The sequence below is a fragment of the Apiospora hydei genome, assembly GCF_038363865.1.
Source record: "Apiospora hydei strain CBS 114990 chromosome Unknown utg000006l_segment0_segment0, whole genome shotgun sequence".
NCBI lineage: Eukaryota > Fungi > Ascomycota > Sordariomycetes > Amphisphaeriales > Apiosporaceae > Apiospora > Apiospora hydei.
The window spans coordinates 3133492-3160873 of NW_027117365.1; the positions used below are offsets into that span (position 1 = coordinate 3133492).

At 54.0% G+C, this 27382-nt stretch overlaps 10 protein-coding genes across 10 annotated transcripts; 4 read left to right on the forward strand and 6 right to left on the reverse strand.

The window, feature by feature from the left end:
* Positions 1 to 362: 362 nt before the first annotated feature.
* PG997_008196 (uncharacterized protein) lies at positions 363 to 2674 on the reverse strand (the record flags this gene model as incomplete). The annotated part of the gene is made up of 4 exons (XM_066812511.1): positions 363 to 537; positions 696 to 1206; positions 1360 to 1714; positions 2669 to 2674. 4 exons carry the CDS (start codon positions 2672 to 2674, stop codon positions 363 to 365), a joined length of 1047 nt encoding a protein of 348 aa, XP_066667853.1.
* A 179-nt stretch (positions 2675 to 2853) lies between these two features.
* On the reverse strand, positions 2854 to 4030 carry PG997_008197 (pq loop repeat protein; the record flags this gene model as incomplete). The annotated part of the gene is made up of 4 exons (XM_066812512.1): positions 2854 to 3089; positions 3130 to 3545; positions 3605 to 3862; positions 3951 to 4030. The coding sequence occupies 4 exons, from the start codon at positions 4028 to 4030 to the stop codon at positions 2854 to 2856; spliced, it is 990 nt and encodes a 329-aa protein (XP_066667854.1).
* Positions 4031 to 5168: 1138 nt separating this feature from the next.
* On the forward strand, positions 5169 to 6696 carry PG997_008198 (WD repeat-containing protein; the record flags this gene model as incomplete). Its single annotated transcript, XM_066812513.1, is given in 3 exon segments — positions 5169 to 5326; positions 5422 to 5729; positions 5747 to 6696. 3 exon segments carry the CDS (start codon positions 5169 to 5171, stop codon positions 6694 to 6696), a joined length of 1416 nt encoding a protein of 471 aa, XP_066667855.1.
* Positions 6697 to 6988: 292 nt separating this feature from the next.
* On the reverse strand, positions 6989 to 9748 carry PG997_008199 (uncharacterized protein; the record flags this gene model as incomplete). Its single annotated transcript, XM_066812514.1, has 2 exons — positions 6989 to 9034; positions 9086 to 9748. 2 exons carry the CDS (start codon positions 9746 to 9748, stop codon positions 6989 to 6991), a joined length of 2709 nt encoding a protein of 902 aa, XP_066667856.1.
* A 1483-nt stretch (positions 9749 to 11231) lies between these two features.
* Positions 11232 to 11910, forward strand: PG997_008200 (uncharacterized protein; the record flags this gene model as incomplete). The annotated part of the gene is made up of 2 exons (XM_066812515.1): positions 11232 to 11414; positions 11476 to 11910. 2 exons carry the CDS (start codon positions 11232 to 11234, stop codon positions 11908 to 11910), a joined length of 618 nt encoding a protein of 205 aa, XP_066667857.1.
* An 886-nt stretch (positions 11911 to 12796) lies between these two features.
* On the forward strand, positions 12797 to 13685 carry PG997_008201 (uncharacterized protein; the record flags this gene model as incomplete). Its single annotated transcript, XM_066812516.1, has 2 exons — positions 12797 to 13067; positions 13177 to 13685. The coding sequence occupies 2 exons, from the start codon at positions 12797 to 12799 to the stop codon at positions 13683 to 13685; spliced, it is 780 nt and encodes a 259-aa protein (XP_066667858.1).
* A 458-nt stretch (positions 13686 to 14143) lies between these two features.
* Positions 14144 to 15954, reverse strand: PG997_008202 (uncharacterized protein; the record flags this gene model as incomplete). The annotated part of the gene is made up of 2 exons (XM_066812517.1): positions 14144 to 15731; positions 15779 to 15954. 2 exons carry the CDS (start codon positions 15952 to 15954, stop codon positions 14144 to 14146), a joined length of 1764 nt encoding a protein of 587 aa, XP_066667859.1.
* An 85-nt stretch (positions 15955 to 16039) lies between these two features.
* Positions 16040 to 22323, reverse strand: PG997_008203 (polyketide synthase; the record flags this gene model as incomplete). The annotated part of the gene is made up of 8 exons (XM_066812518.1): positions 16040 to 17107; positions 17158 to 20095; positions 20170 to 20590; positions 20656 to 20849; positions 20908 to 21003; positions 21067 to 21092; positions 21326 to 21552; positions 21651 to 22323. 8 exons carry the CDS (start codon positions 22321 to 22323, stop codon positions 16040 to 16042), a joined length of 5643 nt encoding a protein of 1880 aa, XP_066667860.1.
* A 1809-nt stretch (positions 22324 to 24132) lies between these two features.
* Positions 24133 to 25349, reverse strand: PG997_008204 (uncharacterized protein; the record flags this gene model as incomplete). Its single annotated transcript, XM_066812519.1, has 3 exons — positions 24133 to 24533; positions 24975 to 25121; positions 25172 to 25349. The coding sequence occupies 3 exons, from the start codon at positions 25347 to 25349 to the stop codon at positions 24133 to 24135; spliced, it is 726 nt and encodes a 241-aa protein (XP_066667861.1).
* Positions 25350 to 25383: 34 nt separating this feature from the next.
* On the forward strand, positions 25384 to 26734 carry PG997_008205 (uncharacterized protein; the record flags this gene model as incomplete). The annotated part of the gene is made up of 2 exons (XM_066812520.1): positions 25384 to 26289; positions 26333 to 26734. The coding sequence occupies 2 exons, from the start codon at positions 25384 to 25386 to the stop codon at positions 26732 to 26734; spliced, it is 1308 nt and encodes a 435-aa protein (XP_066667862.1).
* Positions 26735 to 27382: the final 648 nt, after the last annotated feature.

The window sequence follows — 27382 nt, forward strand, 5'->3', positions numbered from 1 at the left end:
GGGTTGAGTTCATCATGATCATGTGGAAGTTAGCGTAATCCATCCGGGGCCAGTGTCGGTGTGGTATTAGGTGTTGCGACCAAGATGGACGTTACCTCAGTCGGCCGACTTTTCCAGGAATCAACCCAGACGCAATGCCCAGTAGACAAGCGATCATATACACAAGGCGACAGTCAAGCATCTGAGTACGAGTAGAAAGAGAGCAGGGAGGTAACTCGAAATAATGCAAGATCGTACAAACAAATAACAACCCGTTGCCATCTACTATGTATGCCCAGAACGTCTATATATAGATTCTAGGGTGAACCCCATAGAAGACCCTACCACACTTACTTACCTCTCTACCGAGACTGAGTAGATATCTACGAGCACAGCTGCCACAGTGGCCGGGGCAGACTGGCCACCACCGGCGCCGGCGCATGCCCGGTCTTCATCACCCTAGGTGCAACGTACACGACCTTGCGTGAGGGATTCCCGACCAGGACGGAGCGCGAGTCCAGACCGTAGTAATCCGAGATGGAGTGAGTGATCCATCGCCTAGAGCCATCAAAGTCAGTAAATTGGCGCAGGGGAAAATTGCAGCAAATGGGTATCTCGATGACAAGTCCACGCAAAGCCTCCTCTCCCCCCTCCTTGTAGTATCTCCTAGCCAACGGTCTCGAATGCAGCAGTGAAGGTATTGATGTTTTACGTACTTGAAAGCACTGCTCTCATCATCGTCGCCGAGGGCATCGAACACCATGCCCTCCTCGGTCGCGCCCTGCTTCTTGTCCTCGCGCCTCGCCTTCTTCCAGCCGTCGCGCATGGTGCCGTTGCGGCCCACGAACACGATCTCCTCGTCCTCGGTGCTGTCGCTGCTGTCTTCAACTGCGGCCTCGGTATCTTCGCGGGCGCGGCGCTGGTCGACGAGGAACTTGCGGACAGGCTCCTCGAGGGAGCGCACCCAGGTCTTGACGGCGGGTGTCTTCTTGGCGCGCAGGAACAGCTCGCGGGGCACGCGCCCGGCCACAGCGTCATCGCCGAACGTCTTAGTGTGCTGCTGCTTGCGGAGAGCGGCGGCTGCCTTCTTAGTTTCGACATCGGCGCGGACGCGTAGGTCCCAGGCGGCGGCGACTTGGTAGGGGACGTGGTGGACCGGGTGGGTAGGCCGGGGTTCCCAATCGAAGGGCTGGGGAGGTTGCGCGTTGGGGACGTGCATGAGACGATCTATAGTCACAAAACAAAAAGGGGCATGCGATTAGCCAATGTCGCGAGCGCGTGACGCATATTTGAAAAAGGGGGAACAAAAGAGATATTGGTGGTGCTATAATCGCTGTCTGGAGTGGGATTCCACGAGATGATAATGAGAGGGATATGTACCATTCTCCCAGCGCCGGCGCTGCCGACTGCCCTCCTTGCCCTTCAAAAGGGCCTCGCGGCGCTTCATGCTGTCGCGACGAGAGGGAGGTCGGCGAATGCCCTCGCCCGTGGCGCGAGCATCTTGGATGGTGACCGAGGGCCTCGACGTGGTCCCGTCCAGGGGGATCGAGAGCGGGGCACCGGTGCCGCGGGCGTTGGGCGAGATGGCGAGGGATTGAAGCGCCGACACAGTCCAGGCTTCAATGTCGATGGCCGGGCCAGGGCTCGTGCCGGCGACAGCGGCATGGGGATGCTGCTGTTGCGAGGCATTCGCGGTGGTGGTGGTGCCGCCGAGTTCGGGGGTGGCGGGACAGCGCTGTAGATTGCCATGGTGGGATGGAGAATGAGGGTGCGATAAGGGTTTCGCGGGATTGAGCAACACAAAGCTGACTTCCTGTCGTATTACAAAGAGACCGACAACGACGACGATGACAAAGCTCTGCTACCAGAGGGAGGAGGAACAAGAAGCGGCAAGGCGACCGATGAGTCTTACTAGTCAGTCACCCTGAGAGAGATAGGGAGGAGTTAATGATTAAGAGATCAAGAATGACACCGTTGACTCGGACAGCTGCAGTACCCCGGAGCGCGGCTGGACGCCAAGCCTGTAGCTTCTAGCCAGCTTCGGCCAATCAAGGGGCCTGCGCAAACACGGGCACTCAATCGCTGACCCACAGGTACCCTAGGCATCCTGACCCTGCAGACCGGATCATTCCCGGCGGGCTCCAGGTTACTGAAGTGCTAATACTGCGCCAATCGACAGCTGCTGGCTGGCTGTAAGCAGCCAAGCAGCCTACCTAGGTCGCTAAGTGGCATCAGGTAGCGCATCATCTAGATCAGCGCGGAAGGATGCGGCTACGCGTCCCATTCACGCATCTCTCGATCTCTAGCTACCACCACTGCTACCAATAACCAGACTGCTGAGCAAGATGGTTCTGTTCTCAACTGGGCAGAAGCCACTTGGCAGCTGTTGAACAAGGCGCGAGCTGCGACAGCTTGCGAGTCATGCTTCATGCCCATGCCAGCATGCTGTTCTGACAAATGCACCGCGCCTCGGCTAGAATATGAGCCACAAACGCGTAGTTGCAATATGACACTATGACTATGGCAGTGATGCCGCACTTGCCACCTGCTGCAAGTAGACGAGCTCGCAGCATTTCAAATGTTCAAATGTTCTGATGGATAGACGACGGTGGTTATTGAACAACGAGTTTGGCCAGTCAGTATGTAACTAGATGCCCTCGTCTAGAACCAATGGCCGCGGCATACTGACTTCCATTTGATTTTGATGTCTATTCTTCAGCCAATTTAATATGCTAGTGTTACCATTTCGATGTCATCAAAAACCCGGGATATATATAGCTGTTTCGGTCTTTTGCTCTAGCGTACACAGCATGGATGCAATAACGAAAGCAGCAGGCGTGGTGGATGTGATACATGCACAGTAGCCCGTCAAATTTATCGAACGCCAGAGCTTCCAATGCCTCCAGGTGCCAACAGTGGCTGGTTCTCACCGAGCCCTTGTACTGCCTCGCGGTCAAGAGCGGCCTCAATCTCTTCTTGCGTCTCGGCGTAGGCCTGGAGATGGGCCGAGTACGGGCCAGGCGAGGGAAGAACCCGGGGCGTGGTGCGGCGGTTGAACGCTGGACGGGGGAGTCGACGGCTCTCCATGGCCATGCCCATGTCCACCTTGGCTGGGCCATTCGTAGCTAATAGCCATAGCAAGCACTATACCCTGCATGACAGCGGTAAGGACGTAAACGCCCCAGGAGCTCCAGCCGCCCCAGCCGAGGCGAGCACCCAGACTCGCGGCAAATAGAAAACCGCCGGGGGTTTGCACGCACATCATTGGGATGCTCAGACTTCCTGCGTGCTTGAGTTGATAGGTGGTCCAAATCTGCGGCACATATTGAATGGCTGCAAGCGCGGCAGACATGATGCCCAGGATGTTGGCCCACATGGCAAGGTATTCCGGAGCTCCCAGCGCGACCGATCCCGATACGATGACGATAACCAGACCATGGATCAGACAAGCAGCGGCAACGCCAATAGCGGTCCTCCATGTCGGTTGATCGGGGTCAATCACTTCGTCGTCGTCATCGTCGGGGATGGTATCGTCTCGGCGAAAGAACACCAGAAAAAGGACAAGACTGTGTTAGTCCCGGGTCAGCAGCCAGTCCAGCAGAAAGTGTCGGTAGTGTATCCTTACATGACAGCAAAACATATCCACTGCACCCCAATTTGAGCGATACCCAGCAGTCCGGCGGCACATTCGAAGGGGCTAACTTGCTTGCAGCACTCGACGTCGGCACGCGATTGAGGCAGGGCGAGGATGTTGGCGAACTGGGAGTTGGCACTGGTGACGCCGAGGAGAACAAAGTACGGCGAGATGCCTTCCGATGTACCACGGGAGATAATACGGTAATGCTGGAGGAGGTAAGAGAAGAGAATGCCGATGATAATAAGACTGTATTGACGCAAGTAGTCAGCTTTCCATGTTCCCTTCGGAACGGAGTCGTCAAAGCAACACCGCACCGGACTTGGTTAACACTCACATCGAAACGAAGAAGTTGGTATAGCCGACTCTCTGGAGTTCCGCACAACGATCCTCCATCATGTCCAAGAAGCTGCCCATCTCGACTTCGACCGCCGCGGGGAGTGTCAGTGGTGAGGGAATTTGGCTCTAATGTTGGACGCTATCGAGAGGCAGGAGTCGTTTCGCCTGTAAGTATGGCCCGGTGAGGTCAGAAGCTAGCGGGTTGGAAGGTTAGCAGAAGGGTGCAAGAGTTGCACGTTGGCGATGGTCTCTCTACAAGAGTTTCGAAAACATGGCGTGCCTAGAAACGCAAATCCACCATTGATTAACCCCGAAGGCAGCAAGGTAGAGGCTATGAGAATGATCAGCCGGGAAACCCCCTACGTACGGATAACGGGGCGCGATGTTTGGGCTGGAATGGAGTCTGGACAATCATGCACGAAGTCAGTTGCGCCTTAGTAGCTCGGCCAGAAGGGCATGGGCATGCAGGGCTGGCCAGAGGTTGGGCGTTGCCTTAACGGGGAGGTCGCCAGGGGTGAGGGGGGGCCGCAGAGGTACCCAATAACGCCTAGAATTGGCAGATAGCGCGCTACCCCGTCCTCTTCCGCTCAATCAATTCATGTGCTCAGGAACCACGAACTGGCAAGGGTGTTTAGTGCATGCGTCAGATTGCCGAACACCAGACGAGGCAGACAGGCAGATTGCAGTCGCTAGACGATGCTTTTTGCTTGTTTCGCATTGATTCAATTCAACGAGTCTTCTTGATTGGTGACTTGGTGACTTAGGAACGCTCTACTGTCTGTACTGAAGGCCGCTGCAGTGACAGCGACGCTCGTTATCTGTTCGGCGATGACGTGGGATTCACCACCGCTCCTGATCAGCACCCCTGCAATCTGCCAACAAGGGTGCTGGCTCCACCACGTCGGCTGATCTGTTGAGTGGAATCGAATTTGTTTTCGCCATGGTTGGTCTTGCCGGTTACGGACTTGATGAACTACCTTTGATGTCTGTTGATTGCATTGCGATTTGACGTGCTCTCAATGCTTAAACGCTGAATATCTGACATAGAGTTGTGCTAAGTGCTTATCCACCCACACAATCCCCTGCGCCACACGCGCCTCCCAGGCACGAGGGGCAGTTTGAACCGTCCACTACAGCACGAGAAGCGAGCCACGTGAAAGTAGATTGGTCTAAACGGCTCCTAAATCAAAGTGTAAGGGATTCGAGAAAAGGCGACATGGAGGAACAGGAACCTGAGGCAACCGACTCCTCCAAGAGCAGAGTGAAGCTGGTTGCTTCGACAGGCGATATAACCCTGCAGCAGCAGAATTCCCCGAACAGCCAACCCCAGAAGAAGCAGGATCAACTGCATGGCTACTTCGAAAGCGCCCAATGGTATGTAAGAAGCACTGGTTTGCTCCAGCTATCTAGCCCCACACCCACTTACACCAGGCGGCTCTCCAAGTATACTGAACCGAAACGATCAACAGGACCGCAGACGGCACCACCATCCTCACAAACTCATCTGACCATCGGATAGACTCCTATATCCTGCCTCCCGATCTGCTTGACCCGGAATCCAGCCCTCACACACTGAACCCCCAGGTCACCATCCCCCTCTCAGAGCGGACCAACGTCCTCTGTCCGGCACCCTACTTCCAGCTCTCGGAGGCCTACACCAACCAGGTCCTGATCTCCAGCCATGACCTGCCCATCCAGCTCTACTACCTCTACCCCCAGCCTCTTCCCACCAAGATGGCAGCAGCAACCTGGCGGCGAACCACCAGCCCGCCGCCTCGTACCCCTTCATGAAAGCCCACTCCGAGACCTTCCTGTCCGCAACGGCCATGCTCTGGCCAGGCCCTGGCACGCACTTCGTCGCCGCCACCAAGAACCTGCTCGCCAAGTTCGACGTGTCCCGGCCGGGCGACGAGCCGCTCCTGCGCATCAAGACGATCCCCTCGGAGCGCCACCTGTCCAAGGGCGGCGGCGTCGGCATGCGCGGCACCATCTCGACCCTAGCGGCCCACCCCTCCTCCGCCTCCTCCGACCACGGCGGCGCCGGCGCCAGCCTCGGCCTCGTCGCGGCCGGCACCTGGACACGCTGGGTCGGCATGTACGACTTCGCGCAGGCCGGCGACTGCGTAGCCGCGTGGGGCATCGAGTCCGCCGTCGCCCAGACGACCGAGCGCGGGCGCCGCCCCGGCGTCGGCATCGGCGGCAACGGCGTCACGCAGACGGCCTGGAGCCCCTGCGGGCGGTACCTGCTCGTCTCGGAGCGCAAGTCGCGCGGCCTCCTCGTGTACGACGTCCGCGTCACCGGCGAGCTGCTCGGCTGGCTCGAGGACCGCGACGCGGCCGACAGCAACCAGCGCGTCGGCTGCGACGTCTTCCCCGCCGGCGACGCCGCCGGCGGCGGCTTCGAGGTCTGGTCCGGCACCACCGACGGCACCGTCAAGGTCTGGGAGAACGTCGGCATGCGCGAGGGGCCGCACGCGCCGGCCTGGGACTGGCGGGGCCACGAGTCCACGGTGGGCAGCACTTGCCTGCACCCGGCCGGCTCGGTCATTGCGACGTGCTCGGGTGCCTGGGACTTTGCTGCCCAAGAGAAGGGAGCCGACTCGGATAACGACACGACGAAACCCCCAGTCGATGAGCAACTTGAAACTAAAACATTGCCGACTTGGATGCGTAGGAGTAATAAGGAGAGCAGTCTCAAGGTGTGGTGCTTAGAATCTGCTGACGGCGACAAGGGGGCAGAGTAATGGAAATCGCTCGCTTCTCTTTGGACGACGGGGAGTGATGGCCCGACCAACACCTCGGGCGAGTTTGGGACAAAACGAGTATCAACGATATACCATTTCTCGGCCGAATTCTTCCTCTATATATTATGGAAGGCACCCGAGTTCTGTTCTAGAGCTAGCTTTCCTGAAAGCAAGGTTGTGGTACTTCACAGATACTTAGCAAAATCAAGAATCCATGGCCTCTCAGATGTCCTCTTTCCCAAGCGAATTTATCAAGCCATGTCTCTTTCCCGAAGAAGTACTGCCGAGAATCTCATTCCCACGGACGATCGAGGACTGCGCCAACTCTCAACAGGACAGTGGTCCCACCCATCAATTGAGAAAAATGTTCAACTCTCGCCTGCGGTGTCATGAGTATGAATCTCTGCAGTTCGCCCATATCTTGACCTTGCGAGTCAAGATTGCCGATCCCTTTCAGTTCCGCCAAGATAATCTGCGCAGCATAAGCATTCATCCCAGCCCTACGCAGTATCAATTCCCAAGTCGTTTCTGCATCGATCAGCAGCTTCTGAAGCCCGGCGGCCTCAAAAGAATACCGTTGGACCAACGCTATGAGCCACTTGGCCAGCGTTTCCTCGCCACCGCCAACGAAGTATACTTGGGAGCTGGGGTTGAGTCCCACGACGAAGCCTGTGAACTCGGCGAATGAAGCACATTCCGATGCGGAAAGATCCCTGGTCGACTCGTCCACACGGTTAGATTGCGATACTAATACGACAAGTCTCTCGTATCTGGTGGAAACCTTCTCCACTCGTTCTCGAATTGTGCTCTTTCTCTTTTGCCCCGGAATTGGTTTCTGAATTACCTTGATAAGTGTTGTCAAGATGATTCCGGTGGCCGGTGACACAACAACATCCGCTTCAGCAGCCAACGGAGAAATTATAGGTGAGCGAGACACCATATTCCGATTCCATGCGACGGTATTCCACCGGTCAAAGTCCCGCTCTACAAGCTCGGCTTGTGGAAGCAGTTTTTCAATCCATTCAAGAATGCCGCGGCCAAGGGTCAGCGCCACAATCAGCTTGATCGAATCAGAAGATTCCACCAAACTCGGGATTGGGGATGCTTCAAACTTCTCATTTGAAGCCACACTGGACTTTGGGACCCCATTGACTTGTGCGTGCTTCTCTGATCCATTACTAAGGACATTTGCATCACTTTGCTCCGATTTCTTTGGGCCGAAAAACGAACTGACTTCGTGCTTCTGCCTCTTCGCAGCCCGGAGATTGACATAGTTCGCTAACAAAGCCGACGTAGCGTTGGGTTCGTCGCTTCCAATAAGTAGACTGGTTGGTCTGGCAGCGTTGGCTGGCTGGGCCTTACTGGGATGACGCACCAAATCTACAGCCGATGCACTGCTCGACGGCGAGGACCGACCTCGTTCCGCATCGTCCAGTTCGAGCTTCCTTTTTCTCAGGATATCCGAAAGCCCCATGGAATGATGATCTGATATGGGTAGATATTCTTCCTCGTCGTCTTCGTCGGGTTCTCGTAAAATGGCCAAGCCAGGCCGCTTCCATACGTACGACGCGGCTGTCGGGACGTCTGTGTCGTTGTACATCCAAGGGGCATCATCTAGCCCTACTTCATCGTCTAGTGACTCATCAAGGGGTACCTGACGAAGCCTATAAGGCAATGGAGCCCACCAGAAGTCCCGTTCCCTATAGTTTCCCTTCCATTTTGCCAACGCCATTCTTGGAGCTTGCAAGAGGTATTTGACTTGTTGAGTGCTGTCGTACCCCTGTTTCTTCCACTCCGACTCCGCGATTGCAAAATCCATGATGGGGACTTGCACACGGGCAATCGCGTCTGCTTGCTCCAGGCACTCCTGTTCTACAGCCAAATTAGCCGTATGTGCGCCTGCTTGCATTTCATCCAGCAGCTCGTCACTGAAGAGTTCTGGTATTTCTTTCAAGGCGTAACCGTCTACCTCGCAATCGGCATCAACAGCTAGTTGCACACTCTCTGCCGACTCATGCAAGTCAACAACCGCGCGTGTAGCCGGTGGAGAGCTTGGGTTTGATGGTATTAGAGGTTGTTCAACTTTGAGAGACTCTATTTTGCGGATCACTGGGGTGAATGTTTCAGCTTCGGATAATGACGGCAAATCCGGCGATCCTTGGATGGGAGACGAGCTGGTTGCGATCAAGGCAGATTGTGCCGCCTCTAGATCTTCTTCGAGCAGGCTACTTGGATCTGACGCAATGGGTATCTGACAGCGCTCTGGCCCTGGGGTATACGGCTCTGCAGGCAGCAATACTGGGCTTATTGGCGGAGTGATCTGGCGAGACACGAGAGGCTAGTATGTGTGTGTCAGTGAGGTGTCAAGGACAGACTGTGGAGTACCTACTCTACGATCACTAAGCTCCATCATAAGCAACTGTTTTCGCTCTTCAGTGTCCTTGTCAATGGCCAACGTTGCGGCAAGAAACCGCAATGCGTCTTGGGATACCGCCAGCTGACTCGTATCAGCCTCCAACATCAGCTGCGAATGAAAGGCATAGGCGCTCTCAGGGTACTCTGGCGCCTCATCCAAGGATATCTCTAGTGGTTCGAGTGGAAGCATATCGGAACGCAAGCGAATATTCGTCCTCGATTCCACGTCTCTGAGGAGCTTCCTCCAATCGGACTCGTGGTCAGATCGTAGTAATGGCTGTACCACCTTCAGATGCCGTATTTGGTTGGAGCATGACGTCTGAATGGCCCGGCCCATGACAGCTTCGTCATCCTCTCTCTGGGCGATGGAGCTAAGGAAGTCGACTGAGCTCTTGGAGATGACAGGTGGTTCGTCGAGGGAAAGACGAAAGGGAATTTGAAGGTCCGGAAGTGAGCCACCCTCCACCTGGTCTCGATACTGGGTCTCAAGCTGTGAGTTGGCAGTTGATGTCAGGTATGAAATAGGATTGTACGACCGAAAGTCTATGGACAGCTCATTCATGCGAGCATACTCATCCGCAGGTATCTCCGCAACGGAACTAGGACTGCTAGGCGCATGCACGGTGGCTTCGGTCATGGTGACTATTGGCGGATGACCTTGTGTTCGCGGGCGACATGCGTTCAAAGAGACGTCTTGGTAAGTATGTATCTTAAGGCGTAATGTAATCACATACGATGAAGATAATACATGATGCCATGTAGGTAACAATTACCACAATTGATATTTCTCGTGCCTCTGAGGGGGTAGTTGATTCCTGAGGTCGAGTTCAGGTTGGCGATGAGTACCCAGATGCATGGATAATTGATGCATCTGGGGAAAGGCAGATAGGTACACCTTGGAAGTTGCATGACGTGCTCCTTCCCGACACAGTCTTTCCACTCACAATCCATACATGTGGTCTCCCACATTAGAGGACGAAAGTTCAAGTGCTAGATTTCATGTCGTGTTGATGGAATCTACCTATGTTTCCTTTTATCATATTTCGACAGGAAAGTGTTTGATCTCAGAACCTGAAAAGCAGTCTCGAGGTGATCAACCTGCATCTCGAAGGCAGGCCGAATATGGTGGAGATCACATACCTGCAGGTGCTCCTTCCCCTTCAAAACTACCACTGGCTCCCCGCACCCCCTTGAACACCAAAATCTGGCTAAATCGCTGTGCATGTCAATCCCATGCAGTTTCGAATTCTGCGTGTCTCATGGTCCTTCCAAGGACAGGACTCAGTCTTTTGAAGACACCGCAATTGAAGGCGAGTGACTTAAGACCTTTTCGGGACCAAGCAAGCAAGCCAAAAGCTAGGTGCAGACACCCGCCCTGTAGAGCCACTGCCGAAAACATGATCTCATAGGAACTTGCAAAGAACCTGTGCCTGGTGATTCTCTCACAGTAGATCCGGTAGGGCTGGCTTTGGGTTAGTTCCTTTTCCCCAGAAGGCCCTAGTAGACGCCATTAATGTTATCTCAGCGGTTGAAGTCTTAGCGGTTGAGACTAGCACACAAGCTTGGCACCGCTTGGGTAGGTAGGTAAAGTCCACATGCAGACAGAATGCGTCAATGTTGGATGTGGTGTGAAAACTAAAGCGCCGTCAAACGCCACCGCTTTTTCAGCTTCCTGTATCGCTCAATTGCGCCCTTCCGAGAGCACCGCTTGCCACTGCAACTACATGCGACAGTCTTGATATCAGAGCCGTACGCGGCCGAGGGGAACCCCTGACTTCAGCTCTTGATGAGTGCCACGGCTGAGAAGCGCTAACGACGCTCCTTTCTTCTTCGCGCTTGTGGCTTTCCGTGTTAGTCGAGCAACTGTGACAGGTTGTGAGACAATGGGCTTATCTGGGCTGCCCCGACAGAGGCCTTGTGTGTGATTAAATTCCAGGCGAACATTCTCTTGGTCTTGCTTTATATATACTTGAAATGACACATTCCCAGGGGGCTTCGTTTCTCGCCTATATACAGTGTTCTCCACCTCTTGTTTTGTCATATTCTTGTCCAGAACTTCTCGTCGCTTCGTATCTCTTGATACTAACCACCCATTCGCTCCCACTTCATCAGTCGTTACAATGGCGTTATCAGGACTCACGGCGCCTGGCGTGCCCCCTCAGCCCAAGTGGCTCCTCTTCATCAAGGGTGCCATCGTCTTGCTTGCTGCTGTCATCCTGGCCTTGGCGGCCTATGCCGCCTCCCTGTATGGCGATCTCTCCTACTACTACTCTGCCGGAGCTCCTGGATATCTGCTCTTCGTGGTAAGTCCCATCTCTCTAGCTTCTCCATCAAATGTTGTTCCATGCTAACATAACCCGAAAGGCAATCTTCTCTTGGATCGTCTATGGCGCTGCCATCTTCTTGGAGCTTAAGGCCCACCACTTCTACTACCGCATTGCCATGCTGGTCGCTTACATCCTGACGTGCATCTTCTGGCTGTCCGCTTGGGCTTGGGCGGCATCCTGGGCCTCTTTCGTGTTGGCCTACTACGCGAACGACTTCTACTACCCCGGACTTCATACCTTTGGGTCCGTCATGGCGGCCTGCGCTGCCCTGGGCGCTGTCACCTGGGTTCTGTGTATCATCAACCTGGTCTTCTTCATCATTGGAAGTGTCCTCAACCATGACGCGACAGCTCCAAGTAATGTCGAACTCGGTCATGGCCCGAAGCCTGCCGAGGGCGTTCAGGCACAGACACCAGCCTATGCTCAGCACCAGACTGCACAGCCCACGCCTGTCCAGCCTCAGCAGATCTAGTCGTGGAGACGCCCAAAAGAGATTACCCGTCCTGGAAGACATAATTCGCTGGTCAGATTGGTGAAGGGGGTACCTAAGTCCATCTTATCGCCTAGTAGCTTCGACGGCCTTGGTTACAGTCAGTTCTAATGTATAGTACTTGGTTTACCTTGAAGAAGATAATAGGAAGGAAGCCAAATCATGTTGACGACATTTCGATAACCTCAACTGGCGAGGATTGTGATTACTTATCTCATATAACATACCAGAGAAGGGCCTTCGCTGCTCATGTGCGGCATGGACTTAGAAACACATGAGACATGCCCAGTTAGAGCACCTGCTCCATTAATCATCGTACCTCCCATAAACCCCACTACGGACGTTGGATGACCGACCAGAGGTATATGCGTTTCTTCGTCGGGGATGCGCATATATGCCGGTGAGTGCGGCCGGTGATGCAGCTAGGATCAGGTTCAGAGTTTCCCCCAATCTCTGGCTTGTGTTCAACAGGGCAGTCGCTCTGACTGTTCCCAGCTTGACTGCGCTTTCCCTGTGTCTCGTGGATTCTAGCGTGGTGCAGTACACCTTGACCCTCTTTCATCTCTTATTCGCTCCTGGCTGGGCTATTCAAATATGCCTGCCTGGGTAAAGCTACTTCAGTGCAAGTGACAGTTTGGGAAGGAGTCAGCCAGGTGGAGGTGGGAAACACTTCCCACAAACCTCTTTCTCCCACAGACTACCCACCGACAAGGACACGAAACGACTGACTATCTCTTCCTTTTCTCTACTTATCGTCAATAGTTACCAACCCAGACACACCTTTTGGTGCAACATTCTCTGATCCCTCAATCGACCCCAAATTCGCAATCTCGACAGTGAACGCCAGGATATAATAGCCACGTTCAACATGCCTACAGACAACCCAAGCACCATGCCTTCCCCTACCGATCAGTGCAAGCGATCTGACGATGGTGATCTGAAGGGCCGCGAGCCAACGGTCTCCCGTAACACCTTACCTTCCGGGGAGCCGCAACCTTCCCCCCAAGCTGGCATCGAAGATATGCGACGTATCTTGCTGGACAAGGCAAAAGACCACGATTCACTCTTCTTCATTGAGAATTCTTATGTCGAAACGATGCGTTGCCGATATAAGTATTGCCAAAAAGAGCATACTATCGGTAAATATACGTACAGAGTCGCAGTGTTCCAGGGGACGAGTAAAAGTACCACCGGTAATTATCCCCTTGCAGTTTACCATTGTCACTTGGCTCTAGACTCATCTCTTAGTAGTCTTTTACCACGTCGACTGCTTCGAAAAGTTAGCCGACCTCTCCAAGGCTGACTTTGTCAATCGACTGCATCCACTGACACGGACCACTACGCCAATTCCATCGTGGCCAGGTCGTTCGAGGCACTTTCTGGATGACGGAGCGAAAAAGCTAGTACGGCACTGGCTGGAGTCGATTCGGGCCCTCATCGCCCGCAGCGATGGAGATCCGCAGAAGCAGGTTGATTCCAAACTCATACATCTCACCCACGGTTCAGCCCCGATCGAGAACGACGATCCGGAGGACAAGGAGGATGGGTACTTGTTTTACCACTTCGCGCCGCGCAACCTCCATGACCCCGAAGCTCTGAACGATCTCGACAGTCTGAGTCCCATGTTAGATAAGTGGTATACTGCTACTCAGGTGGTCAGTAAGGCCACCAATACGGGTTTGCACAAGCAGGCCCTCAGAACATATAGCGAGGAGGAATTTGAAGCTATCAAGCGCCTGTCGCGCATCTCCAAATGAGTTACTTTCATTGATTGCTGTTAGAAGGGCATCCCCGTGGAACGATACGCATAAGCCAACACAACTGCATGATATCGTCCCGCTGTTCTTACCCAAGGCACTGTCTATCTATGTACTATTAAATGGATAGCTAGTATTCCAACAGTCAGAATAGGCGAGAGGGATTGCAGGATGTTATTGCATCATTGCTATACGCCCAAATAGAAGAATCGAACTGTCATCGATAAGAAGGAATGGCTGTGTACGACTACACATGAATGCAAAATACTTTCAGACTAAATCGAGCATGGCACCCGCCAGCACCAACGAACACATACTGTCCCCTTCCCCCTTCCTCCCCAATAACCGACGAACTATTTTTCAATAGATTTCGACAGCAATAGAACCGCCGGCAAACAAACAATACCCTTAAGTGCTCTGCCTCAAGCAAATTGTCCATCTGGGCAATTAGTACCTACTCACTTCCTCTGCGCCAGGATCTCCATGGCCAAAGCCCTGAGACTCTCTGCTCCCGTAATAGCGCTGAGCACGAGCTCCACGCCGGCCTCGCGGCGGATCCAGTTTCGCAGCTCGACCGAAACGAGCGAGTCGAGGCTCAGAGAAGCCAAGGGAGCGTCGGCGCCCACGTCGTCGCGGTCCAGCATGGTCATGGCCGCGACCTTGATGATGAGGGCTTCAATCAGGCCGGGCAAAGGGTCGTCGACCACCTGCTGCCAAGGCTTACTGTCACCGTTCGTGGAGGAGTGTAGACCATCCATGTGGGCGGCGCCCTCCCCATTCTTCAACATCATCCTCTTCTTCTTGGCGGCCTCTTCCTTGACGCGCTCGCGCGCGTACACCGGGTGGATGTAGTCCCAGGGCCCGTCCCGGATGGGCTGGCCGTCGAGGTAGAAGGTGCAAGCGATGGCCTTGGCGTCGCGGTGGAGCGGCGATGACGCGAGCACGGCGCCCCCGACGAGCGTGCAGATGTCTGCCATGGTCAGCGTGGCGCCGAGCGTCTGCTGCAGCAGGTCGCTGAGGTTGTTGCTGGCGACGTAGCCGACGTCGAGCACGACGGGCAGGGCGAGGGCGACGGTGTGCAGGCCCAGGGCGCGGCGGTACTTGGCGAACTCGTGGTAGAAGACGGCGGAGCCGGCGTAGATGGCTTGGCCTGGGTTGCCCGTGTCGCCCAGGAGGGAGCCGAGGCCGATGAAGAAGTCCATATCTTTGGGCAGCAGCTCGTGGAGGTGCCACGCCGCGTCCACTCGCGGTCGCATGATGATCTGCCAGTCCTCGTACGTGGCGTTCTCGAACAACTTGTCGCTGAGGAGAAGGGCGCTGTGAATGACGCCTCGGACGGGAGGGAGATCCTTGATGGATTCCATGACACCTTCCAGCTCCGTCCTCGACCCGACATCGCATGCTAAAGCCCTTACGCACACGTTGGTCCCCTTGTACTTGTTTAGAAGCTTCTGGACCTCAGCCCCAGAGGCACCACTGCGACCAAGTAAAACCAAGTTCATGGCGCCGTGCTCGATCATCCAGTATCCCAAGCTAAGGCCAATACCCTTGGTACCTCCGGTGATCACGTAGGTCGCCTCAGGATTCAAGGCAATATTTGTCGGTCTCAGGTCACTCTCAGCCATGACACGCTCGTTTTTCCCGAACGTTACCACGACTTTACCCATATTCTCACCAGATCGGAGTTTGCGCAACCCCGATTCGAGCTCCGATATGGGGAATACCGACACGGGCTTGACCGGAACGGCGATGCGGCGCTGGACCATATCAGCAAATGTGGAAATGATGCGGCTCAACTCCCCAGGACGGTGCTTGGCCAAACTGCGCAATTCAATGCTGTGGAAAGTGGCATTCTTTTCGAAGGGCCTCATCGGGAGGTGGGTATTCTGCAGGGCATCTTTATTGTTGATCTCGACGAATCGGCCCAAGGGTGCAGCCAATGACCAAGTCTCTTTCATGAGGTCACCGGTGACCGAGTTGATGATAACATCAATGCCCTTTCCCCTTGTCGCGCAGAGAATCTTATCGCGAAACTCAGGGTTTCGGCTTGAAAGATACGTTCTCTTGGTATTCCGTGAGAACCATGGAGGAACTCCCGCTTGTCGCTGGTACCGGCAGTGGCGTAGATCTGGCCGCCTAAGTGTTGTGCGACTTTGATACATGCCTGGCCAATGGCACCAGAGGCACCGTGGATCAGGACTGTCTCGCCCTCTTCAAGGTGTGCGGTGTACACCAGGGCAAATATCGCCATCGAATATGCCAGGGGCATAGTCGCAGCATCCGTAGCGCAGATGGACGGTGGAACCGGAGCAACATGGGAGGATGACAGCCTTTTATATGTGGCGAAGCCGCTGCTACCCTCGACCGAAGAGGAAGAAGACGTCATCGCCCACATGCACGCCCGTTACGGCGCGCCCGGTCTTGACGATGGTGCCGACCCCATCATACCCTGGCGGGGTCCAGGGCATGGTGCCGAGGATGAGGCTCAGATCCCGTTGGCTGACGCCAGCTGCCGTGACCCTCAGGAGGACTTCTTTGTCTTTCAGAGTGTCCTGAAGTACATCGGTCCGGCGGTAGTAGATTGAGTCCGGGCTGCCGGCGCTGTCAATTGTCATCTCCAAAGCGCGTTCGCCATCCCAAATGTGCTGCAGCTTACGGCATGATATGCCTTGCTCAACAGCAAACGGTTCTTTCAGTTCTCTTAACAACCGCATTCGGGGCACGTGGATCGACCCTTCGTGCCACACAAAGTCCAGGTCCTGTGTGCGCGTCACCTCCGGGTCCCGAAGCTTCTCGGTAAGATCAAGTATTGCCGATGTGGCTTGCGTGACCAGCGGGAGCTGGTCAAGAAGTAGCAAGTTCCTCGGCTCGTCCTCGAGACGCACAGTACGCATTATCCCCTTGATATTCCCACTCTCGACCGGTCCGTTTTGGGGAATGACCCATAAGAGCCCTGCATTGTGTACCAAGAGCTGCTTCAATCGGTCAAATTTGGGCGCATCGATGTCTTTCATCAGACAATGCCGCGGCGAATCCAGTACAATGTAGAGCGGATCCTCAGCTGGGTCGAGTTCAGCGAAAGCTTTTAGCTTGGTAGGACATCCGAAACGCTTCGTCATGGCATCAGCGACGAGGCGTGCAAAGGCAAGCTCCTCTTGGTCCATGAACGGCCCACACACCGTCAGGGCTTGACATTCTTCCACCTTGCCAACCCTGGTGGTACACATGATGCCCATGACCTGCTCTTGGCCACCCAGCTGGTCTCTGACGTTGACATCCACGCCCGAAAAGCCTGTATCTCTGAGCAGACGATCCCAGACAGGGACCGGCATCATTGGTCCTTCCTCGCGGTCTCGGTACTGATCTTCTGCATACCACCAGCCTGGGAGCAGGAAAAAGGCAGGAGAGTCGGTGGGTGCGCGCTCGCCTCTAGCAATAAGAGCTTGCCCCGGGGCTTCAGAAGCTTCCGTACATTTGCCATGGTGACGCGCATGTCCGGCGTGGCGTGCAAGACGTTGGCAGCAATGACGACGTCATAATCTTCGAGTTCAAAGCCTTGCTCGATGGGGTCTTGTGTGATATCCAGCTTTTGGAAGGTAATGTGGCGGGACCACCGGGCAAGCTTTTCGCGAGCGTTCTCAAAGAACCCGGTAGAGATATCGGTGAAGGTGTAGTTGACATAAACACCTCCTTCCTGCTTCCGGTTGTGTGTAAGCGCGTCGAGTACGGGTAACGTGGTCCCACCCGTGCCCGCACCGACCTCAAGGATCCGCATGTTATGCACCAGGTCGGAGAGGTGGGATACCAGCCTTCCCATGGTTTTGCTGAAATGGGCGTTCATCGCGTCGGCCTCATAGTGGCGTGTAAGGAGGCCGTCGCTGAGCATGATCTCGAGCGGCTCGACCTCTTGGCGCAGAATGGGCACGATCTGCTCGCCTAGGACACAGAGCATCTCACCCTGTGCGTCTCGGTTGCGGACCATGTTGCGCAGTTCTCTCGCCGCCGCGTCTGAGGCCAGAGTCACCTTGCTCGCAGCATCGTGCCGGATCCCCCACTTGACGAACTGAGCCAGATGGTATGGCAGTTTCGAGCTGTCATCTCGTGCTGTCTCCACCAGTCCCTTGTTGATGTAGTACCATGCCATCCGCTTCAGGTCCTCAGCGCGCGTTTCCTCAGCTTGGTCATCGTCATGCTCCGGGAGTACTTTCTTGATCCGATCATCCGATAGGTACTCGAGACTGGGCAAAAGCTCCCATCCCCAGTTGTCAGGAAGGCTCGCAGCTGGGTCAATATTCTCTTCAGCAGACCCAACAGTGCGGAACGCAACTGACTCCCACTCAGCGATAGGAGTCAACGCATTGTCGGGGTTTCGTGAGAATGCCGCCACACCAATCTGCATGCGACCTCCTTTGAAATCGTAATGCAACAATCGGGTAACAATGTCGAATCGCTGTCCAGGGGTTGAGGGTATCGTATTAGAGACGCGGAAGCGGCTGATATAATTTGGCATCTGGGCCGGCAACCTTCCGTCTTCGGTAACCTGGAGTGGAGCGCCTCCTTGAAGGAACCCATCCAACGTTGGGGGGTCAACCGTGACAGGGGAATTGCCATTGTCAGGCAGGCCATCCAAAGCGCTGCCAAGGTCACGCAATTTGTGTTCGAGTACCGTGTAGCCTTTCCCCGAGAAGAACCTGACCGAGTTCTGGAAACTAGGCCCAAACCGGGTCGCTCTCACACTAGCTTCTTTGTAGTAGTTAGTGAGATCGTGCTCCACGAGCTCCCCTGTCGTACTGACAAGAGGAGCCGAGACCTGCAGTCCCATAGTATCTGCCGCCATGGAGTTCATCTCGGGTTGGACAGAGCCATGAGCATGTACTGTCCAAGCGGTAGCGTCATCCCAGGTTGAAATTTCGAAGTCCCAAATCTTCTGGGAGAAGCTCCCTGTGCCTGTAGCAGCCGGTTTTAGTTTTATGACCATGTCGATGGCCTGCTCCTCTTGAATCTCCATGCGCTCCTTGATGTAAAAGTCACGTACGATAAAGGCGGCCGCGGGTACCGTACAAGTCTTCCTCGCAGCTTCAATAGCACACGCAATATAGGCTGTCATAGGGAATACCACAGCACCGGCCACAGCATGATCCCGAATCCAGGGCATCTCGTCGAGTGTGAAAACCTGCCGATATGCGCGCTCCTTGCCGCCATTGGAGGACATTGGTCTTCCAATCAAAGCGTTGTAAGGCTCGCCAGGGAACAGTCTTTCGTGATTGGACCTTGATTTAATCTTGTAGCTCGTCGATTTGTCCCACGCGTAGGCCGGGAGGTCATCAAGGACGTCAGCAGTGCCCATGCTAGTCCCATTGACCTCCCCAAGGTTGACCGAACCGCCCAGTGTGAAAAGTGAACTTGCCAAATTAGCGAGAGCCTCGTCTCCGTCTGTGCCGCGTATCAAAGAGGGAAGATACGTTAGTGGAGCAGTCTGCTGATTTCCGGGCTTCTGGGTCTGAGTGAGGTCAATCGTCTGTTTGATGGGATTCTTCAATGCGGAATGAGGGCCGATCTCAATGATGACGTTAGGATGTATGCTTCTCTTGCTGGTCAAATCTTTGCCACGGGGTATGAGGAGAGTTTTTATGGCGTCGGAAAACCTCACTGGGCGAACCAAGTTCTTCACCCAATATGTGGCATCAATCGTTGCTGTATTCTCGACTTGTCCGGTGACAGAGGATACGAAGATCGGATAGGATGTCTCCTCTGCTGGTAGATCAGTGGGATCGTTATTGAAGAAAGGATTGATGGATTCGATGTAGTAATCGGCCACCATTTCCATATGACGCGAATGGTAGGCAAGCTCAACTTTGAGTCGGCGAGAGAACAAGCCTGCTTCACCGGCGGCGGTCTGAATATTCTGGATAGCTGGGGCATCCCCGGAAATAGTAACGCTCCTCGGGCTGTTGATAGCGGCAACAACCGCGTAATCGCTTCCCGCATGCTGCTTGATGAGATCAATTGCCTCCTCGGGATCGATTCCCAAAGCAACCATAGCGCCTTTTCCGGCATATCTGGATAGCAATCGGGCAGCTGCTTGGCCTCGGAAGTAGGAGACAGCACAGGCCGTCTTGAAGGACAGCAGCCCCGCGGTAAATGCGGCGGCGATCTCGCCACTGGAATGTCCGGTAACAACTGCGGGTTCCACACCCCAGCTCTTGAGAAGCGACACAAGGGCCAGCTGGACCGCGGTACATGCAGGCTGGCTAATCATGGCGTCGTTCACAGACGAGCTGCCATCGGGCTTCAAAAGTTCTTCGGTTAACTTCCAAGAGGCGCCAAATTCTCGAAAGTGTGCTTCGGCTACGGCAATAGCCTCAGAAAAAGCCTTATAGTGTTGCAATCTGGCGGACATCTGAGGATACCTGTTGAGTTACTGATGTTTAGCTGATGGTCATTTGTGAACGATATGATTAACAAAAACGGGCCAAACACGTACTGAGCACCTTGTCCAGTGAAGGCAAAAGCCACGACCCTATCCTTTGCTCTGCAAGTTTTGACAGTAGAGAGTTTCTCTATCAGACTCATGAGTGAATCTGCCACAACAGAGACTCTGTGAGGAAAGTGGGTGCGACGCTGGCCTAGCGTATAGCTCAGACGCGCCATGAACGCATCGGTTTTAGGTGCTTCGCTGAGATACTCGTCGAAGGACGACAAGTACGAGACGAGGCTCTTTTCTGACTTTGCCGAAACCGCAAAAACTCGTTTTGGTGTGGTCGCAAAGCCATTATTGCCCGACTCGTTGTCATCGATGCCATTGCTGTGGATGCCATTGCCGTTTGATAGGTAGCCGTTTGTCTCTGTATGTGTCTTTGACGGAGGCCCGTCGATGATTACAGCTGCATTGCTGCCACCAAAACCTGTATTCCAAAATTCAGTGTTGTGCCCAAGGCCATGTGTATTCCGAAACTAGGCTTGGTCTCACCGAAGTTGGTGACCAGAATCCTCCTGGCCTCCCCTTGGGGCCATGGGATCTGGACTTGGGGAACAACAATCTTCTCCTTGTCTTGAATTTTGGGATTGATAGACTCAAACCCTGCCGTCGGTAACACGATTCCGTTCTTCACTTGAAGAATGGCTTTGATCATTCCAATCATTCCACTCGCGCCCTCCAAATGACTGGATGAAGCTTGTTAGCTAGGAGTAACCAGTCAAAGCAAAACAGCGACAGACGAACCCCAGGTTAGACTTGACCGAGCCAATGTAAATTGGATTCGAGGCCGTCCGACTCTTTGCGAGTACCGATGTGAAGGCGCCCGCCTCAATAGGGTCACTATATGCGTTTCTTCGTTAGCTTGGAGGAGACCTTGCTTGCTTATAATTGGACGTCGCCTACCCAACAGCTGTTCCAGTTCCATGGCCCTATTCCAGAGTCAGCAATGCATAGCTTGATCTTTGTTTGTGTATTGTGGAAAAAATGTTTCAAAATTGGACCGCAGATGTCAAAGGAGGAGGTCCCACTATTCAACTCAGGGGGTACATGCAACAAGTACCGAAATACTCCACTTATTCAGGGGTCAAAAAGTCAATTGAGAAACAACAACACTCATCCTCCATGATAGGAACAACACTTTTGAAATACATCAGGGACATACCTCGACGACAGCTGTCTTGGAAGGATCCAAGCCTGCGACCTCATGAACCCGTCGGAGCAGCTTCCGATGAGCGACGCCATTAGGCATAGTAATACCGTCGGACCGGCCGCCATGATTGCAAGCAGAGCCTCGTATGACAGCTTGGATGGGGTCTCCATCTCTGACAGCATCGTCCAAGCATTTCAGCAGAAGGCAGGCGCCACCCTCGCCGCGGCCGAACCCGGAAGCTTTGGAGTCGTATGAATAGCTCCTACCATCGGCCGAAAGCGCGCTGCCCAATCGCGGGGTCAGCACAGAACAATGTCAATCCGGAAAAGGGGGTAACATAGAGTGACGTCTACTTGCCCTGTCTTTTCGAGCGCAAGAAATCCACCGGGGCTGATGTTCAAAGACGCCGATGCTGCGAAAGCGGCGTTGCAGTCTCCGTTCCGGATGGCCAAGACAGCCTGGTGCACAGCATACGCACTAGAAGCACACGCCGAGTCGAGAACGGTACTGGGCCCATCGATATCGAAGAAGTAGGAGAGCCGGTTCGCAAGCATGCAGGGCGCAATCCCCGTAGCAGTGAAGGTCTTGACGCCAAATGTGTCGTCGGTCAAGCACCCCGAGTAATCGTGCTGGCCGCTGCCGATGAAGACGCCGATCTTCTGGCCGGCGAGGCTGTTCAGGCTGTGGCCGGCCATCTCGGCGGCTTCCAGGGCGACTTCAAGCAGCATGCGCTGTTGGGGGTCGGCGTTCTTGGCCTCCTCCGCTCTCATGTTGAAGAAAGCGGCATCGAAGGCGTAGATGTCCTCGGGGACGAAGTGACCACCCTCAACCCGGAAGACGCCGGACTTCTCGGCGCCGGGCTTGCAATACGCGTCTTGGTCAAAGCGATCTGCGGGTACCTTGGACCAAGCCGATCTCGCCTGTGCCAGGTAGTCCCAGAGGCCCTTTCCGCCAACCCCAGGGGCGCGGTAGGCAAAGCCTACAACCGCGATGGGGGAGTCGTTGGCCATCGCTCTCTGTTACAGACTCGAGATGTTTCTCAGAACAAAGAAGGGAATAGCTCGGCGGGTCAACAACAGGACTGAGCCTGTGTCTCGTATCACCAGCTAGCTGCAAGCCACCAGCCCTCTTCAGTCGATAGAAAGAGTGTTTTAATAAATATGACTGGTTATCTGGTTCATCGGATTCCAGCTCCTCATCGACGTCACCACTCCTATTAGTTTCACTATCAATCCTACCATCAATAGTAAGACAATGTTATCAAGAATCACGAGCCTACATGGTGGGCCACATCGGCATTGGAAGAGCGAGTATGGTAACCAACCCACTCGCGTCTCTGTTGGTTGTTTTCTCAACTCAGTTCAATACCAAAGTCAATTCAACTTGCAAAAACAAAGCTCCCGACAGCGTGTACTTTTACACGCACGCCAATGCAAGGTATCGTGGAGCGGGCTCGAGCCTCTGTATGAGCCTGCGCCATGCACCTGTCAAAAGCTTGAGTCTTGGAGCACCAATTCAGCTTGGTGCAGTAGCTTTCCTGGACACAACATTATCATACTTGATACAGCAATTCTACCGAATCGTGCAATTTCCACTGCTGAGCTATGCTATCAAGCATGTGCTTTCAAGCTCCAACAAGTCGTAAGTTTTTGGTTTCAAAGCATATGTCACGTAAGCTTCAGTTCCCTGGCTTTATCACAGTTTGCCAAGAGGACTACAGAAATGAAGCTACCCCTTCCCTATCGTGGGGGGTTTAAACACGTTGATTGATGCATGCTGTCGTGCAGCAAAATAGGGTGCACTCCCAGTCTGAACTTTTGTCTGGGCAAAGAAAGAGTTTCACACTCCGTGCAGCTAGTCTGGTTGTATCTCTGGCATGTGACTAGGAGCTCGAGTTCAGTTCCATTGGCCAATCGCGTTACGGTCATCAGCTAGATCCTGCCACTATGGCGAGCCTGTCGAACTACCGAGCCTGGGCCTGAGGGGTAGGTTAAGTGTTACATGCATGAAGCAAAAGTTTATCTTCGCTCGGGCAGATGTTTGGGGGAGCGCTATATTCCGTTGACGGGAGCCTGTACCCGCGGGTCTGATCTAACGGTAGGTAGCGTCGGACGCTCGGCCTCCCGGATGTCGTTGACTCTATTTCGACGGCAGGTCGTGATAACGCTCGAGACATGGCGGTGACGTCGACGAGGATATCTACCTAAGTAATGAGTAGAAACGCAAATACGGGTGAAGCAAAACATGAAACTCCAAACCAATGCACTGGGACTGGGCAGTTTTAGCTAGGCCTGAGAATAACAGAATAAGCACAATATTATTATGCCACTTTAGCGCGCTTAGCATGTATAATGGCATAATGCTGTTATCCCACGATTTTCACAACTAAGCTACACCAGCTTACACCAGCTTACATCAGCTTACATCAGCTTACACCAGCTTACACCAGCTTACACCAGCTTACACCAGATAGTTATACACCAGCTACATACACTAGCCACACCATTTATGCTAGCTAAAACATCAAGTTTCATAATACCATATTATTATGTTAATTGCTCCGAGCCCCCTTGTCTTAGCAAGCAAACCGACAATCCATCTGCCGATGGGAATTCTTGTTAACCTCACCCCCGTCATTCTCGGCCCAGCCACCGACTTGGCAATTCGGCAAGACATTGGGATCCTGCTTGAAAAGGTTCGAAATAACCGTACTAGGCCACTCCGTCTCGCCGTACTTGAGATGAATTACTCAGGTCTTCCACTGTGTTCGGGCGCATCTCTTTCTGCCGCCTCCTTCACGCTCGGACGATGGACATTCCTCATCCCATACACCTAGCGGCAGCTGGTTGGTCACAGTCACGGAAATCGGGTGTGCGAGTCCCGTCTCGGCCGTCGGCAAAGGTACTCTTCGTTCCAGCCTCTGGTAAAGTGGCCTGAGTGTTTCGGCTTGTCGCTCCCGTCGTAAAAGTCGTAGTCCACCTTAATAGATATAGCTTCGGGTCCCTCAACGTACTCGTGAAGATGCAAGTTGCATGTCTTTGGAGAAGGCGGGGGCGGCGGGGCGGCGGCAGGTCGGTTTGGGTTTCCGTGGGCGTAGGGGCTGGCCCTTGGGTGGTGGGAGTGGCGGTACCAGTGGGTGCCTTAATAGGACAGCTACGTTCGTCCCGCTTCAGGTGTTGATGATCTGCTGGCACCCACTCGGCATGTCTATCTCCAATGTCTGCGAGGGTCAGTTACTTGGTTCAACCAAGGGCCGTCTATAGTACTAGTAGAGTTTTGAGGGGGTAAAGGAGATCACATGGATCAATCTAGGGGGCCGTGTGGGCTAGATGAGCTGTGTTTGGTCGGGATAATTCAGGTAGTTGGGAGATGTGCTAGCATAGTAGATGGAAGGGGGTGTCGACGAGAGGAGAAGGATTAGGTGTCGACGAGGACTCGCTGCCAATGGAGGGAAGGGGCTAAGGGGTGCTGGCGATGACGAGGGTGTTGGTGACGGGTGTTGGTGACGGGTGTTGGCCTACACGGCCGTACTCTTCGCTACGACTTACTGGCAACAAGGAGACGCGAAGCGCCGGAGTGTTGCTGGTTCCTTTTTTTAAGCAAAACAAAAGAGGAAGAAATAATAAAGAAACGAAAAGGCAATAGAACTGCTGTAACCTACCGTGTCCTTCAAACCAGACTCGCCACATGGCTTTGGATTGCTCTGCCTCGTCGATGTTGGCGTTGTCATCACATTTCTTCGGAGCCGGTTGGTATTGAACGAGCAATTTACCCCGGTGCGAGTTGAACATGGTATCGCCAATATCCTCTTTTAATTTGGCATTCCCATTCTCGTCAGTGGTATCGACATGCACCCACTTTTGTTGGGGGAGTACTGGACAGTGGAAATGGTAAGCTCGTTGTTCTTAGGGAATATAGTCCTCAGTTCAGCAAGTATTCGATTGACGTGACGGTTGTGCTTGAATCTGCTTCCGCCGGCCGTTTCTGAGTTGCTGAAATCTCCATTTGACGTAAGTTGCAAGATGCGTGGCGCCATGACGAAAACACGGGGCTGGTTGACATCATCAAAAATGTGCCCTTGTGGTTCATTGTCGTTGTTCCGTAGTTCATCGAGGCCGAACTCATTCAAGTATAAACTCATTGAGGACAAACAGCAGCTGATGCGGGAAGAGGAAATACGCAGGATCGAAGCTCTCTATGCCGATCTTCCTCCACTGCCTCCCAAAGTGCCACAGCCAGACTATCTGATCCAAGGCCAGCCAGCGTACAACCAGGATAAGGGATCACTTGCCTTTTACTTGGCCTGTGCCGCTGGAAACTTGCCTGAAGTCCGCGACTATATTGAGAACGCCCATCCGTCTCATGCCGACCGTCAGTTCGGCCTGGAGAAGGCAGCGCACGCTTTCCAGATCGAAACTGTGCGGTACCCGATGCAGGAGCGGAGCACAAGGATCCACACCCGAGTCTTCCAGCGATACGACGCTGCTGGCCAGGCGTCGCAAATGATCCTGAATAGCAAGTGCCCCAACGTCACGAAATACATCTTTGGAGACCAACAACTACGCACGCGAAGGCCCATCACGAGGCTCGCAACAACAAACCTCTTCGCAAGCGGCTGCTCCAATGCCGAACTGACACGCTACCTTGATTCCATCTTCCAAACAGACTTGAACAAGGTTGATGGCGTGACACAAAACATATTCGCAAGCGGTAGTCCCAGACTACTTGAGCTTCTTCAACTCTTCCTCGACAATGGGTGGCATCCCAACCAGGTCCTGGGGCCACATCAGGAGGTAGCTCTACACCATGTGCAATGCGTACAGGACATCAACATATTGAAGCTCCTCCTTGACCATGGGGCGGATCCAACCATCGCCCGCAAGGGTCCCCTCACCCTGTTACTCCATTATTTTCCTCACTTGGCGCCCGTCCAGCGCAAGAGCGGAGACATTCTCGACATGGCTGCCAAGCTCCGGGTCTATCGAGGCGGTAGATCTCCTGCTGGCCCACGGCGCGAAGCTCGAGTACGGACGGGCGCTGCATTGCCTCATCGAATTCGACCCCCCAACAGGTGCTGCTGTTGATCCTGCCCGGTTTGAGATGGCAGAGCACTTGCTAAGGAACGGGGAAGATATCGACGGGTACAGGTTCATGGCTGGTGCCATCCGACGTCGAAGCAGCATGACTATCGGCGTTAGTTTCAAAGCAACTCCATTGTCTCATGCCAAAGGCTGTCAGGATTGGGACTTTGTCGAATGGCTATTGGAGAAAGGTGCCGACCCACAAGCATGCAATGGTCGAGCATTCGATGAGAGAGACGCGTGTCATTATGGAAAACCCTATCGAATGGCGTTCGAGGAGTGCCAAGCACGTCTTTCTGACTTCATTCAAAAGGTCAAGGGTAAGACAGGAGAATCGTGAATAGAACAAACGAGATTGCTGCATATCTGCACTGACAACTTCTGTAACAACTTCCGCATGTCCCATCATTCGTCGCACACCAATGTCGTCCCTTGCGTTGGCCATATCATCACTCGAGCAGTTTCAACTCTTCACCAAAGACGTCGCCTTGAAACTCATTCCTTGTCAGCCGCCATGCCCCTATCCCATGGCCCTCGGGCGATGTGAGTTCTTCGCCCAACGACATCTCTGAAGTCGTAAGTATATAACCATAGTGACCATGTCCCATGCCACTCGTGCAATATTAACTCGTCACCGAACGACAAATCCTCAAGTATCGTTCTTTTCTACTCACTTTGTTCCCTTCATGAGCCACAAGTGCGACGTGAAGTTTCCCGAACGAGATATCCTCAAAGATCGTTCCTTTTTGACAAGCTCGCCCCCGTCTTGTGTCACTCGTGCGACACAGAATACCCCAAACGAGAAACCCTCTTAAGTCGTTCTGTTACGATCGCCGTGCCCTTATGACGTGGCACTCTCGTGCGACGTTCACGCCCCACCGAACGCGTGCTCCTCTCAGATCGGTCGCGGTCGTCCGCCACGCCCGCATTCGACGATACTTAGCCGCTGCCACGGTACATATTACGAATTCTGACCGACGCACCGACG